Source organism: Podarcis tiliguerta (genome assembly GCF_965153285.1).
Source record: "Podarcis tiliguerta genome assembly, chromosome: 6".
Taxonomy (NCBI): Eukaryota; Metazoa; Chordata; class Lepidosauria; order Squamata; family Lacertidae; genus Podarcis; species Podarcis tiliguerta.
In genome coordinates this window covers 85,182,728-85,197,505 of record NC_139539.1, presented here as the reverse complement: position 1 = coordinate 85,197,505, position 14,778 = coordinate 85,182,728, and the positions used below count along the sequence as shown (strand labels likewise).

General features: G+C 44.0%; 2 protein-coding genes across 4 annotated transcripts in view; one reads left to right on the top strand and one right to left on the bottom strand.

Moving 5' to 3' along the window:
- Positions 1–4,132, top strand: part of PRG4 (proteoglycan 4) — a 42,240-nt gene extending 38,108 nt beyond the window's left edge. For both annotated transcript variants that reach the window (XM_083445257.1, XM_083445258.1), the window contains 3 exons: positions 1,975–2,187; positions 2,836–2,961; positions 3,999–4,132. In XM_083445257.1, coding sequence (XP_083301383.1) covers positions 1,975–2,187; positions 2,836–2,961; positions 3,999–4,102 — 443 coding nt within the window. In that variant the 3' untranslated portion in view covers positions 4,103–4,132. The remainder of the gene's footprint in view (positions 1–1,974; positions 2,188–2,835; positions 2,962–3,998) is intronic.
- A 4-nt stretch (positions 4,133–4,136) lies between these two features.
- The window catches only part of TPR (translocated promoter region, nuclear basket protein), a 60,131-nt gene continuing 49,489 nt past the window's right edge, over positions 4,137–14,778 (bottom strand). Inside the window, exons 43-50 of one of the 2 annotated variants that reach the window (XM_083445255.1) lie at positions 13,742–13,810; positions 12,918–13,012; positions 11,888–11,991; positions 10,969–11,064; positions 8,575–8,731; positions 6,387–6,505; positions 5,397–5,486; positions 4,137–4,362 (exon numbers count right to left, since the gene is read on the bottom strand). In XM_083445255.1, coding sequence (XP_083301381.1) covers positions 4,313–4,362; positions 5,397–5,486; positions 6,387–6,505; positions 8,575–8,731; positions 10,969–11,064; positions 11,888–11,991; positions 12,918–13,012; positions 13,742–13,810 — 780 coding nt within the window. In that variant the 3' untranslated portion in view covers positions 4,137–4,312. The remainder of the gene's footprint in view (positions 4,363–5,396; positions 5,487–6,386; positions 6,506–8,574; positions 8,732–10,968; positions 11,065–11,887; positions 11,992–12,917; positions 13,013–13,741; positions 13,811–14,778) is intronic. The other variant, XM_083445256.1, reaches the window with a different exon arrangement.

Sequence of the window (14,778 nt, the reverse complement as noted above, 5' to 3'; positions counted from 1 at the left end):
AAGAGGTGTTGAAATTTTGGGAGGCTGGATAGTTATAATGGAATGGACTCAGGGTGGGGTGCATGTTTTTATTCTTATTTATTTATGATTATTACTTTTGTAAAAACAATTTAAAAAAAAATGTACAAAATGTACAAAATATATAAAAGAATGAGAAACGGAAAAAAAAGACAAAAAAAAAAGCCTTAACTTCTGATTAAGTAAATTGCAACCCTAGTTCAGGAGTTAAAAAATGAATATACTGTATTTTTCCGTCTATGAGACGCCCCAATGTATTTGGGTGGACCCCAGTTTAAGAAAATGGGGGGGGGGGAGAGATGTATCTCTGTATAAGACGCGCCCAAATTTTTGACTTTATTTTTTAGGAAAGAAACCTAGTCTTATACACGGAAAAATACGGTACTGAGTTTTGGAAATGTCAGTTGTGACAGTGCAGACTGTGCAACTGGACTGTTGATTTATTCATTATTATATTTACTTATCAAACCTTTATTAGGCATTATACAAATAAAACCATAAAAGAGAAAATAAGATATAAAAGCCTTGAAATATATATAAAAAGGCAGCAGTTGGCTACATACATATATATATATATGCATATAGAGTCAGTGGTTTTCCTTGTTAACCTGCTCCTTGGAGAACTGCTACCAAAAACTCGGCTACCCCCGCCGTTACCCTTTGGTCAACGTCGGATAGGCAGAATCCCACACATTCACCTTGCTGGGGTTCCAGACCACCCAAAAGAGGGGACAGCACGCGTTGACGGAGCGTACGGTACAATGGGCAATGAAAGAGAATATGCTCTACGGTGTCCGGGACATTCATAGAACATCTGCAGAATCTCTTGTTTCTGGGAATGTTTTGATATCTTCCCCTGACAAATGCTGAGGGAAAAACATTCTCTCATTATTATATACTAACATCACGACTGATCTAATGTTCTGAATCAGTTGTAAGGGATCCTAAGGGCCAGTGAGTCCAAACCTCTGCAATGCAGAAACCACGGCTCAAATACCATATTTTTCGCCCTATAGGACGCAGCTTTTCCCCTCCAAAAATGCAGGGGAAATGTGTGTGCGTCCTATGGGGCGAATGCAGGCTTTCACTGACGCTTGGAGAGCGAGAGGGGTCGGTGCGCACCAACCCCTCTCGCTCTCCAGGCTTCAGGAAGACATCCACAGCCTAGGCAGCCCTGCGGGAGTTCCTGCAGGGCTGTCTAGGCTGCAGATAGCAGCCTGCCGCCCGGCGCAAGGGACACCCTGAAGCAGAGCGCCCCTCGCGCTGGGCAGACATCCGCAGCGTGGGGAGCCCTGCAGGAGTTCCCCGCAGGGCTCCCCACGCTGCGGATAGCAGCCTGCCGCCCGGCACGAGGGGCGCCCTGAAGCAGAGCGCCCCTCATGCCGCAGAGCGCCCCTCGCGCCGGGCAGACATCCGCAGCGTGGGGAGCCCTGCAGGAGTTCCCCGCAGGGCTCCCCACGCTGCGGATAGCAGCCTGCCGCCCGGCGCGAAGGGCGCCCTGAAGCAGAGCGCCCCTCATGCCGGGCAGACATCCGCAGCGTGGGGAGCCCGCTGTTCCTCGACCTGGTTCGGTTTCCCCGACCTGGTTTTGGGGGGGAAATAAAGGGAAAAGGGAAAAAAAATTCCCTTTATTTCCCCCCCCAAAAAACTAGGTGCGTCCTATGGGACGGAGCGTCTTATGGGAAGAAAAATATGGTATTCCTGACAGGTGGCCATCTGACCTCTGCTTAGAAACCTCCAATAAAGGAGAATCTGCCTCCTTGAGGGAGTCTTTCCCACTGGGGAAAAGATTTTACCACCACCTCTTTCCAGGGTTCTGGGAATTGTAGTTTTGTGGGGTCCAGGGCCAGGCCTTTCTAGCTGGGGATCTGAACCTGTAAGTAACAGTGCGGTGGGGTGTCATTTCTTGCCTTGTGCCTTCAAATACCTTCACCGATACAATCTTATCTGATCTAGGCGGCAACCTCCAGCAATATACCTACAAACAAGGAGGAACGAAGAAATGCACCAAAAAGAAAGTGGTGACTGTGAACTATCCGGCTTACAAACCAAAAGCTGTGATTAGGAAAAGGCGGAGGCGCTTTGAACGTTCAGTAAGACCGGCTCAAATTCTCCGGACCGTCAGAGTCCAGCATCGCCCGGTTGTTCAGTTCAGGCACCAGCCAACTGGTATGTTCACCGTCTTGTACTGTTAGTAGTCTACAATCAAGCAGTGAGGATGTTTAAATCATGTGGAATTAAAAATGAAGTGGTCTGTGTGCATGACTGCAGTATAGCTGTTTCAAACACTATAGCAGGCATAGGCAAACTCGGCCCTCCAGCTGTTTTTGGCCTTCAACTCCCATGATCCCTAGCAAACAGGACCAGTGGTCAGGGATGATGGGAATTGTAGTCCCAAAACATCTGGAGGGCCGAGTTTGCCTATGCCTGCTATATAGCAGGGACGTCCAACTCCCAAGAGACTGCAAGATGCTCCCAGGAAAAAAATATGGCAGTGATCTACCCATTTTTAGGGGGGGAGGGGGAGTTCAGAGTTGTCAGAGTTGTGGAGCTCAGCGCTAACTCCATCTTCCGGTTTAGCGATCCTGCGCGACTGAAGGAAACGGCGAGGGTGCAGGGATGGAAATCAGCTAGAGATCAACCGGTTGAACATCCATGCTATATAGGATGGATTTCCCCCACCTACGCTATTTTTTGGAATATTTATATATATAAAAGCAACCTATGCCTTTGTTTCATGTGTCACAGGCCCAATGGTTATAACACTTCAGTGATTTGATAGCCTCTCTTTCCTAATGTTTCCTTTTGCTTTTGCAGGAGTCTTGCAGCCAGAGGTCAAAGTTGCCTCATATTGGAGAGGATTCCCAAAAGAAGTGAATTCTGTTATATCGGTTCCAAATGATCAGAAGCCAGATGGTTATGATTACTATGCTTTTTCTAAAGGTATGTTGAAGCTAAAACATCACTATTGCTGCCGCCAAGACGGGAAAATATCTATGGCTAGTTTAAAAAAATTTTGTACTCCAGTTCAGTTCAATAACGAAACGGACATATACTACTTGTCTTTTCCCCTCTCAATTTTTACAAGGGATCCTCCTCAAAACACAGGTCATCTCTGTGTTCTGTGGTTTGGTTATCTTCTGTAAAAATCATAAAGATCCAGAATTTGTGCATCTTGGACCAATGTTTCTAAGGGTGCTAGCAACTGCTGCATCCGTTATTTTTTACTGTGCTGTCTGTTACCGTAAAGTTCACGTTGTGTCCTTTTGGTAATTTGGTGTAAAATCATCAAAACTCAAGAGGACTTGGATCTGAGTTTTACACAGACCTCTTGGAAAAATGAAGGCCATTTGTGGCTGAGTGCACATTTTTTCTCAGGGGTGCAGAGGTGGTGCCCATGACGTACAGTCGAAATTCCAAATGTGCCCACAGACCCAAAAGGTTTGGTGGCACTTGATTTAAGGCTACAGTACTAACCAACAGGTCTGAGGAAACGTGCATTTGCAATAGAATCTATCCTCCACTGTAGGACAGTGGATAGTAAAGGTAAAGGGACCCCTGACTATTAGGTCCAGTCATGACCGACTCTGGGGTTGCAGCGCTCATCTCGCTTTATTGGCCGAGGGAGCCGGCGTACAGCTTCTGGGTCATGTGGCCAGCATGACTAAGCCGCTTCTGGAGAACCAGAGCAGCGCACGGAAACGCCGTTTAACTTCCTGCTGGAGTGGTACCTATTTATCTACTTGCCCTTTGACGTGCTTTCGAACTGCTAGGTTGGCAGGAGCAGGGACCGAGCAACGGGAGCTCACCCCGTCGCGGGGATTCGAACCGCCGACCTTCTGATCAGCAAGTCCTAGACTCTGTGGTTTAACCCACAGCGCCACCCACGTCACAGTGATAGTAGGGATTCACATTTAAGTCAAGATTTCCTGCTTGTGGGACTTGAATGAGACTTTTATCTTTATTTCCCCTCCTTACAGATCAATACTACAGCGTGGACGTGGGCAGCAGAATAGCAAGACCAGTCACACTACAGACTGGGCAGACTGTGTCCGGAGCCTGGTACAAGTGTCCTTTAGAGTGATTTGGAACCTCCAAGAGTTGAAACAGAGACACCATTGCGTTTGACAATTTCCTCTAGTTTTTATTAATAAAAGACATAATGAAATATCCATACATCGATCCAAATTGAAAACAAACAAAAAACCTGCTTCAAGCTTGCCAGCCATTACACAAATGCAAGTAAGAGCAAGACTAGACAGACAGTATACACTGTTTTAATTTCTACTGAGCTTTAATTAATATTGCCTCTGTTCAAGCCTCCTCTGCCACCAGGAGTTACACCTGCAAAGGGAAAGGAAGAGTATTAATATACACTTTTGTTTCAATTAACTGCTATTAGCTATTAACTACGTTAATATCAGTTTTAAAGGATTCTTTCGAAGCCTGCCCGCCACAAGTCTTTTGGGAGAGTAATGTGGGGGTACAGAATGGCATCCCTGTAGCCAAAAGGAATAAGCACTCCATACATAATCTAGTATTTACACCTATTTTAACCAATTCAGAAACAGAAGGCTGTGCCGGAAGTACTTTCTAGTTCCTTGAAATCGTTATGACAACTAGATTTACTCCTGCCTAATGGCTACGGAAACAGTTCACTTTGGACTGACTGGCAGATTGATACTAACAATTAATTACTTGGAATTAATACACTGCCTCTGACAAGATCGTTAATTCTTTTCTTTAGTATGAGCTTTCAGATTCTCATTTCTTTTTGAGATCTAAGTTCAACTGAGGAGTTTCTTATATTTATTTGTTGCTAGCTACTGCCACTCGCATCCCTTTATAACGGCGGTTCTCAAACCTGAATCTCTGGGCCACACTTTCAGAATAAAAATTTGCTCTTGCCACACCTAATTTTTAATTGATAAGCAATACATTGGAAAACACAACTAGGATCGTCCTCAGTATCACTTGATGCTCTTGCTCTCATTTTGAAAAGATATCTATCCAGATTATGCAAATAAATAATAATAATGCTTTTGATACAACACTACACTGAAAAGTTTAAATGTTTCTTTGATTGCCCTTGAATCTTCCTGCCATACTTCCCATCGCCAGACCCTTTGAGAACCACTGCTTTATAAGAACGCCACATTGCACCAGATCAACTTTAAATTATGCTATTTTGCTTTTAAGTCAATCAAGTACCTTAGCTGATACATATATTGTAAAGTCTCTGGGGTGAATAATCCTCATTATTCAACGTCTATAAGCCCCCTTGCATGTTTTGGTGGCTGCAATACTATGCAATACATACACTTATTTGCAATCCTATAGAGTTTAAGACATCTGTGCAAGAGATGAAGGACACCTACCCCTCTGTCTGTTAAACTGACGGCCAGTTCTTAATGTTGTTGGCTGAAGTCTAACTCGCCGGAAAGGTTTCGGATGATTACTGCTTGTGTCTGAAAAGGAAACAGTATGGGACAAAATGCCATGGCTGTAATTTGACTTTGTCATGCAAGCTAAGTGTAATCTTGGCTGATTTTCAATATGCAATCTGTTAACATCGGTTTTATACTTCAAATCTGTGAGGGCAAATAAAATATCTAACTGGAAAAAGTAAAAAATTGGCTCTCAACCTTCTACATGCTGCTAGCTAGCTAATGGCTAGCAGCGACCGTTTTATGTGCATCCAATTGACATCCACATGCTCATCACTGCGGACCTGGAAGTGGCCCCAAAATGGGGTGTAACAAGGGTGGGGGTGCAAACGGGGTTTGGCTGTACTCCATATTAATCAACAACACACACGGGTGCCTGTGTTGAGGATTTTTACTGAAAGAAATAGAAAGCAAAAGACTCCTGGTGTTGCTTAAAATTATAAGCACATTGCTTGGTCAGAGGGATGGAGAATTACTGGTCAAAGGTTTGAGGACCTAGGCTGTTCTACACTGATATTTAGACCAGAGAAGACAAAATTTATCTGGATCTCCTTTCCATCACTTAGAAAGATCAGATGAATGTCCTCCTTCCACATACTGAACAGACCATGATTTCTCCTCCATGGATGCAGACAAAATAGTGACAAGGAAAATATGAAAATCAAACAGAAAAGAACCAAACTTGTGGGCTTTAACTATCCTAATCTGGCAGCCCTCCATCAGTGAAAGGTCAACAGTACTTTATCCAGACTAGGGTTTCCCAAACTTGAGTCTCCACCTGTTTTCGGACTACTATTTCCATTATCTCTGACCACTGACCCTGCTAGCTAGGGATGATGGGAGCTGTAGTCCCAAAACAGCTGGAGACCCAAGTTTTTGAGAAACCCTGATCCACTGAGATTTGATGGAACCAAACCCTACCTGCAGATGAACTAGAAGGAGGATCTTGACTTGTGGATGGGAGATCTGACTCATCAGGAGCTTGAGATGATTCTTCTTCCTGCTGGCTGTCTATTTCTAGACCAACCTCTGAAGTAATTCTAAAGGAAAATGGGAGACACACAATGAATTTGCTAGTCAAAACCTCAAGATGGCACAGGAAATTGTGTAGCAGGGTTCCCCATCTCCAAACTTTTTTCCACAGTTAAAGGTTTCGACATGACCAAGAGCAGAAGTGAACTCCCTTTCTAGCTCTTTTATTTAATCTGAAAGCACATCATACTTAAATCCTCGTGCTCACTAACTAGCAATGGTAAAAGGTAAAGGTAAAGGTACCCCTGCCCGTACGGGCCAGTCTTGCCAGACTCTAGGGTTGTGCGCTCATCTCACTCTAAAGGCCAGGAGCCAGTGCTGTCCGAAGACACTTCCAGGTCACGTGGCCAGCGTGACAAGCTGCATGTGGCGAGCCAGCGCAGCACACGGAACGCCGTTTACCCTCCTGCTGGTAAGCGGTCCCTATTTATCTACTTGCACCCGGGGGTGCTTTCGACCTGCTAGGTTGGCAGGCGCTGGGTCCGAGCAACGGGAGCGCACCCCCCCCACGGGGATTCGAACCGCCGACCTTTCGATCGGCAAGTCCTAGGTGCTGAGGCTTTAACCCACAGCGCCACCCGCGTCCCACTAGCAATGGTACAAGGTGACAAAGATTCAGTGATGAAATCTCTAGAAATTTAGTATCTATGTACTAGGAAATATCAGGGGTGTATATGTGAAGGGAGAATTTGTGGGACACCATTTGAACAGAGGTTCACCACAAGGGATTCACTGATAAGGACTCTGGCATTAAGAACTGAGCCTCCTGCTACCTGTGTAACCTCAGCTTTTCATTTTCATAGCCAAATGCCAAGTTCTGTGTCTTGTTCACACTAGAGTCTTACAAAATGTGTGGCATTCCAGCTTTTTCAGTGGGGTGAATGAAGGTTTCAGTGTGTGAGGTTGGAATCACAGCAACGTTCAAAGGTCTGCTCTTGGGTATATTCTGTTACTGGTTTTCTGCAGTTACATTTGTTCCTCCAACTATTTTGCTGGTGTTCATGATATCGAAGGTGTTCAAGATTAATTGCACCCAATAAAAATCTAGCACGGTGTAACTCCCAAAAAATATTTACGGTATGTTAGCAAGAGCTGCTGCTCCCAAAGAAAAGCTCTATCTAATGCATCTGTGCCTGAAAGCTTGGCAGGGAAATTATTGAGCTCATCTATCAACAACAGCACTGAAGACCACACATTATTGATGAAAAAAGCAGTGCATGGCTGCCAAGTATTAGCAATACCCAAAGAAACATGATATTTGGTGTGTGTGTTTTTTTAAAAAAGTTTCTGACTGCTTACTATTGCTGCCAAATAGTTTCTTACACTTCTCAATTTGAGCCGCCTATACATTTTAACATCTTTAATGCCAAACGATACCCAAATCAAACAAGACCAGTTTGACTGCCTTTTTTGACTGCATTTTTGAGAATCATGCCATGAGGTAATGTAATACAGATGGAAGAAATTATCTCTCTTGCCCTGGCAACTCCATTTAAGAATTGCAGCCTGAAAGCAGTTCACATGTGAAGTTAAAACCTCCCCTTGCAAATGAGGGAACAGAAATACCAGTTCATCATACAAAGTCACAACATTTATATAGTACAGTGGAACCTTGGTTCTTGAATGCCTTAGTACTGTAACATTTCGGCTCCTGAATGCTGAAAACCCAAAAGTAAGTGTTCCAGTTTTTCAACTTTTTTGGCAGCCAAATGTCTGATGCAGTTGTCAGCTATTGTTTCTGGGGCGCCTGCTCCAATCGGAAGCTGCGCCTTGGTTTTCGAACGTTTTAGAAGTCAAATGGACTTCCAGAATGGATTCGACAACCAAGGTTCCACTGTAGTTCAAAAAGCTTTACATACATGATTTCCATTACCCTTACAATAACCAGTGAGGATTTAAAGCTAGTCTCCTAGGTCGTAGTTTGACTTAATTTGGAGGCTTTCATTTAGGACAAAAAATATTGAATGCATTTTTTTAAAAAAAAGATAACATATTGATGCGGAGAAAGGCATTTCAATAAGGTTACATTCAAGCCAGACAACGTGCAGAATCGTCTTAACTGAATGGTTGAGCTTACCCTTCTGACTCTGCCTCTACAAAAACTTCATCACCATCATCACCTGTACCAGATTCTGAAGTGGTCGACAAGTTACCAGTGGATGTTGTAACCATGGGGACAGACTGGGAAGCATGTTCAGAAGCATCAGCAGCGGAGCTTTCAGTAAACACAGACACTTGAAACAAAGATTAGAGAATAAATTAGAACCATCTAACACTTGGATGATACGTCGCCCACCCCCCAAAATTCTGAACACGGGAAATAACACATTTGCTTTGGAATGAATCAAACCTTAAGTGGGACACACTTATCTTCGTAATTTTTTTAAATTACACGTTGTATTTCACAACTAGCACACTTCACGTTAGTACAGGCCTGGCTGTAAAGCCTGCCATAGCCTGATCCGTTAGGTCACAGTATTATAGGGCTGGTGGGCTGTGTTTGGGTTTGGGAGCCTCAAGCTCCATGCAGGTATGGCTTTGTAGAACTTTATGTCTGTGTGGGGGGCAGGTGGGGGGAGGCAGTTTTGGATTGTGGAATAATGTATAGAAACATGATTTGAGAGAAATATATTGGGAAGTGGGGAGAAACCAAAGTCCCAGAGAAGACTGGAGTCTTTGATCCCTAGAAACCTCTCATCCTTTCCTTGCATCTAAGCATGTGGCCATAAGCTCTCAGCACATTCTCAGATTGTTCTGTGACCGCACATTTGGATTTTTCTTATTGTTGTTTTTTAAAAAAAGACTACCCTGGTGGTGAGGGTGTGGCAAGGATTTTTTTTGTTCAAGACAATTTTTACATATACAGTGGTGCCTCGGGTTACATATGCTTCAGGTTACATATGCTTCAGGTTAAAGACTCCGCTAACCCAGAAATAGTACCTCAGGTTAAGAACTTTACCTCAGGATGAGAACAGAAATTGCGCGGTGGCAGCGAGAGGCTCCATTAGCTAAAGTGGTACCTCAGATGAAGAACAGTTTCAGGTTAAGAACGGACCTCTGGAACAAATTAAGTACTTAACCCGAGGTACCACTGTATTATTATTACTACGGTATCATACTTTGTAGACAAGTTTGTTATACAGGTGTGTCCCCCCCCCCCCACTTAGGCGTGGTGCCGGGAATTTTTTTCGTAATTTAATTCAACCCTGGAAATGGCAGGAGAGCGCTGGAGAGTCCTTGTGGCTCATGAGGAGACCCTCCCCGGAGCTCGAAGGGGACATCAACGAGGACAGAGGAAGCTCTGATGAGACCAGAGGTGCAAGTGGGCCTTTGTTTATGCTACTCAGCCTCTGCAGGGTCCCCCTCCTCACTTCCAGACCATTTGACAGAGAGGCAACAACCAATCTATGTGTGTCCAATTGGCGTGTGACAGCACGTGCCGAACCTGGAAGTGACTTTAAACATGGAAAACAGTCCTAAAAGAGCCCAGAAAGGGCAAAAAACAGCGCCTAGCAATCCCAAGAGCCTTTCCAAGTGCAATTGCAGGAGCCCTTGCATCGACCGTTGAGGCCTGTGGAGAGTTGGGAGTTTTGAAAAAGGAGGTTGAGAGAAAGAGCAATTGTGGTGGAGTGGGGCATCTGGTAAGTGCTGCTGGTTTTTAAAGGGTTTCCAGAGGTTTAGAGGATATTTGAGGGCTTCCCCAATGCTGTTTCAAAAATGCACAATTTCACATAACTGTGAGGTGCCTCGGAAAGTAACTCACACATAAACTGGGAGTTGCCTGCATTTAACATCGGGCATAGCTAACATGACACCCTCCATATGTACAACTCCCATCACCCCTGATCATTGGGCTGTGCTAGCTGGGGCTAGCATTAAAACCTGGAATCCAGCATCTGAAGAGTGTGGTGTTGGCTAACTCTGCTTTATATTGTGAGTGTTGCATTATGAATTCTTGCCTCCCTGCCTACAACCAATTTCTTGCAAGAGGGCTGGCCCTGAACTCTTACCTGGGAACCACACAAAAGGCATTTTTAGGAGGAAGTTAAAAGCGTTAACTACAGTGGTACCTCTAGTTACATACTTAATTAGTTCCAGAGGTCCGTTCTTAACCTGAAACTGTTCTTAACCTGAAGCACCACTTTAGCTAATGGGGCCGCCTGCTGCTGCCGTGAGATTTCTGTTCTCATCCTGAAGCAAAGTTCTTAACCTGAGGTACTATTTCTGGGTTAGCGGAGTCTGTAACCTGAAGCGTATGTAACCTGAAGCACCTGTAACCTGAGGTACCATTGTATATGCATTTCTTAAATAAGCAGCTGTACAGTAAAACCAACCAACCAACCAACCTGATCAGTTCCCATTAGAGCTGCAATTTCAGGAAGACTATCAGAACAAGAGAGTACCCATGTTATCAACCATTATATGCTCAAAACTGTAGAATCAAGATATGAGGGAAATCCCCCAAACTCACCAGGTGCCGCAACCTGAAGTGGAGTTGTTGGGACACTGCGACCTCCCGATTCTTCTTCGTGGGCAAGGAAGAGTGGTGTTTCATACATTCCTAAACCTGCAAGCAATTTGAGAGAAGTTAAATTGAGCATCCCAGTAGTGGTGTCTGGAAGTGAGAGCTGGACCACAAAGAAGACTGATTGCCGAAGAATTGATGCTTTTGAATTGCGGTGCTGGAGGAGACTCTTAAGAGTCCCATGGACTGCAAGAAGACCAAACCTATCCATTCTGAAGGAAATCGGCCCTGAGTGCTCACTGGAAGGACAGATCCTGAAGCTAAGGCTCCAATACTTTGGCCACCTCATGAGAGGAGAAGACTCCCTGGAAAAGACTCAGATGTTGGGAAAGATGGAGGGCACAAGGAGAAGGGGACGACAGAGGACGAGATGGTTGGACAGTCTTCTCGAAGCTACAAACGTGAGTTTGACCAAACTACAGGAGGCAGTGGAAGAGAGGAGTGCCTGGCGTGCTCTGGTCCATGGGGTCACGAAGACTCGGACACGACTAAACAACTGAACAACAACAAACTGAGGGAGCTTCAACAGAATAATATCTAGCCACTAAAGTAATGAATCACCTGAACCAGTTTGTTTTTTATATGGTACTGGCCAGGTACCAAAGAATCTCCCAGCTAGTTCTGTGCTTCTTGAGTAGAGTTTTAAGGTGATTTTCCTCCCTCACAAGCAGGCACAGCAAACCCAAGTTGCATGATTAAGATTCAAAGTGCATAGTGTCCCTTTCATACAAAAAAAGCAAGAAGTAGAGACAATTTGCACTCACTTTCTGCTTGTAAAATGGAATTTAAAGACAAAAAAGGACCAAAGGACCAAACCAGAACTCCACTGAATATAAAACAGAAAGACAGGACTGAATATCTGTACCTCCTTGCGATGCAAGCTGACCGAGATCTGACTGGCCGGAGGTTTGTGGCATATCTTCAATAGGTCCAAACCTGAATCTAGGAACTCCAGCCACCTGAGGGGAGCTAGAATAAAAGTTACAGTCAGTTTATCAATCATAAGTTTGCTGCCCCTTAGCGGGATAAATGGGGAAGAAGAAAAGGAACAAACAAAGGAACCGCACAGAAGTGGTTTGCTGGAGCAGAAAACCCACTTCTGTGATGTGTTTCCATATGAGTTTTCCTACAGGTAAGGGCCAACATTTGCTGACTGAGTAAACAATTTATGCATATCCTTCAAAAAAGGAGAGATGCCGAGAATTTATAAACATTTCAATAATACTATTTTTTTTTAATAATATTTTTATTAAGACTTTTACATAGAAAAAAAAAGAAAAGAAAAATACAAAAATACAAAAAGAAAAACAAATAAAAACAATTCCATTTTCATAATATTCCTTGCATTTGCTTATTTCCCAGACTTCCCCACACCTCCCCTCGCTGTATTCCAGTTCAAATATTTAATCAGCAAATCCCTTCCCTCTATCTTATCTTGATCTTGATCTTTGTCTTAATATCTTAATGTATCTTAATCTTTATCTTAATATCTTAATGTATTAGACCTTTAGTTTTACATCTTTTAACCTTCAAATTTTCCATACTCCTTCACCGCACATTTCAATAATACTATTATCCAATGACAGGAGGTCATGCAGCATTTATTTCAAAACATAATAATAATAATAATAATAATAATAATAATAATAATAATAAATTATTTGTACCCCGCCCATCTGGCTGGGTTTCCCTAGCCACTCTGGGCGGCTTCCACAGAGACCAAAAATACACTAAAATGTCAAAATTAAGTGAAATTAAGTATTGTGCTGTGGAAACAGAGTATAGCTGCCCAAGAATGGTTAGAGAAAATTGCTGGCCAGGCCCCTGGCAGGAATTCTTTTGGTATTTTGACTTACATAGCTCATCACTACTATGTAACTGAAGGTGCCACTTACTGAATCGCTTCTGCAAATCCATCTGTACGATGAGGTACCACCAACGTTGGGGTGCTTGGAACGGTCCTGTCCTCATCATCAAAAAAGTGTTGCTGCTGAAGAAGAAGACATTAAAATGACAAGCGAACTCAACAACCACAGTAGTACCTTAGAAGTCGAACGGTATCCGTTCCGGAAGTCCCTTCGACTTCCAAAACGTTCGGAAACCAAAGCGCGGCTTCTGATTGGCTGTAGGAGGCTCCTCCAGCCAATCGGAAGCCCCGTCGGAACGTTTGGGTTCCAAAGAACGTTCGCAAACCGGAACACTCACTTCCGGGTCTGCGGCGTTTGGGAGCCAAAACGTCCGAGTACCAAGGCGTTTGGGATCCAAGGTATGACTGTATTCCTATTGCTACACATTTTTAAACAGCCATTCCCTCTTAGTATCTCGCTTGGTGTAATAAAATGACGTCCAATTTCTGTATATATGACCAATCCATATTCTGAAGAATAACCGAAACGTGGAAATTCAACTGACAAGTACTTTCAAGGACAGTGTTCCAAAGAAAAGGTGCAAGACTTTGTGCTGAAGAGGCAAACACATTATTGTAGAAACATTCTGCTTTTTTAGGAGGCAAAAATGTGTAAATCTAAATCAAACAATAATAATTGGATTATTAATTTGAATAAAATGCTCTGTTGAGGGCAGGAGGCTACCATGTGGTTACTCAGTTCTCTCTAAAATGCTCCCTGCATATAATAGAAACAGTTCACCACACAATCTTGATTAACTGACGTTTCAATTGTACCCACAGCAGAAAATGTTTAGAAACTGTACTACTTACCATGCCACCTATGCCAGGGGTTAGCTGAAGTCCACGTCCTACAGACTGCCTCCGCGGCATTGGGATTCTCTGTATGTCCAAGAATATGTCAAATGCTTTAGTACACATTTAGGTGGAACCCGCAGGGCCACTGGCTAAATACACCCCAAGCTCTTAATAGCTGGCTCCTTGAAATTCCCCTTTGATGACCACCCCCCTTAAACTGAGTATACCAATAGTAAAGGTAAAGGGACCCCTGACCATTAAGCCAAGTCGCGGACGACTTTGGGGTTGCGGTGCTCATCTCGCTTTATTGGCCGAGGGAGCCGGCGTACCACATGGGTCATGTGGCCAGCATGACTAAGCCGCTTCTGGCGAACCAGAGCAGCGCACGGAAACGCCATATACCTTCCCGCCAGAGCGGTACCTATTTATCTACTTGCACTTTGACGTGCTTTCGAACTGCTAGGTTGGCAGGAGCAGGGACTGAGCAATGGGAGCTCACCCCGCCGAGGGGATTCGACCCGCCGACCTTCTGATCGGCAAGTCCTAGGCTCTGTGGTTTAACCCACAGTGCCACCCACGTCCCAGAGTATACTGATGGCACCACATAAAAACAATCAGGAGTGGTAGAACAGCTCACCATCATAGACCATGAAAAGGAAAAACACGGCAGGCAAACATGCCCTGGTTTGCTTTCATTCTTATAGAGTAGAATTGTAGAGTTGGAAGGGACCACAAGAGTCACCTAGTCCAACAACCCTGTAATGCAGGAATCTTTTGCCCAAACCCACAACCCTGAGATTAAGAGTCTCATGTTCTACTGGCTGAGCCATCCCAGCAGTCAAATGGCACCTTCCTCTTAGGAGATGCAAAGGCATTTGCAAAGAGAATCTAGGACTCTGGGCAAGTAACTGCAATACTTCTAAAACAAAAGATAGCTTATTTTATAAACAGCAACAACACTAAAAATTATTACCGTTCACTTATATAACCAATTGTCTTGGACTGATTTTTTTTTTTAAAGAAAAGAATAAAGACCATTGCTCCTGCCACTG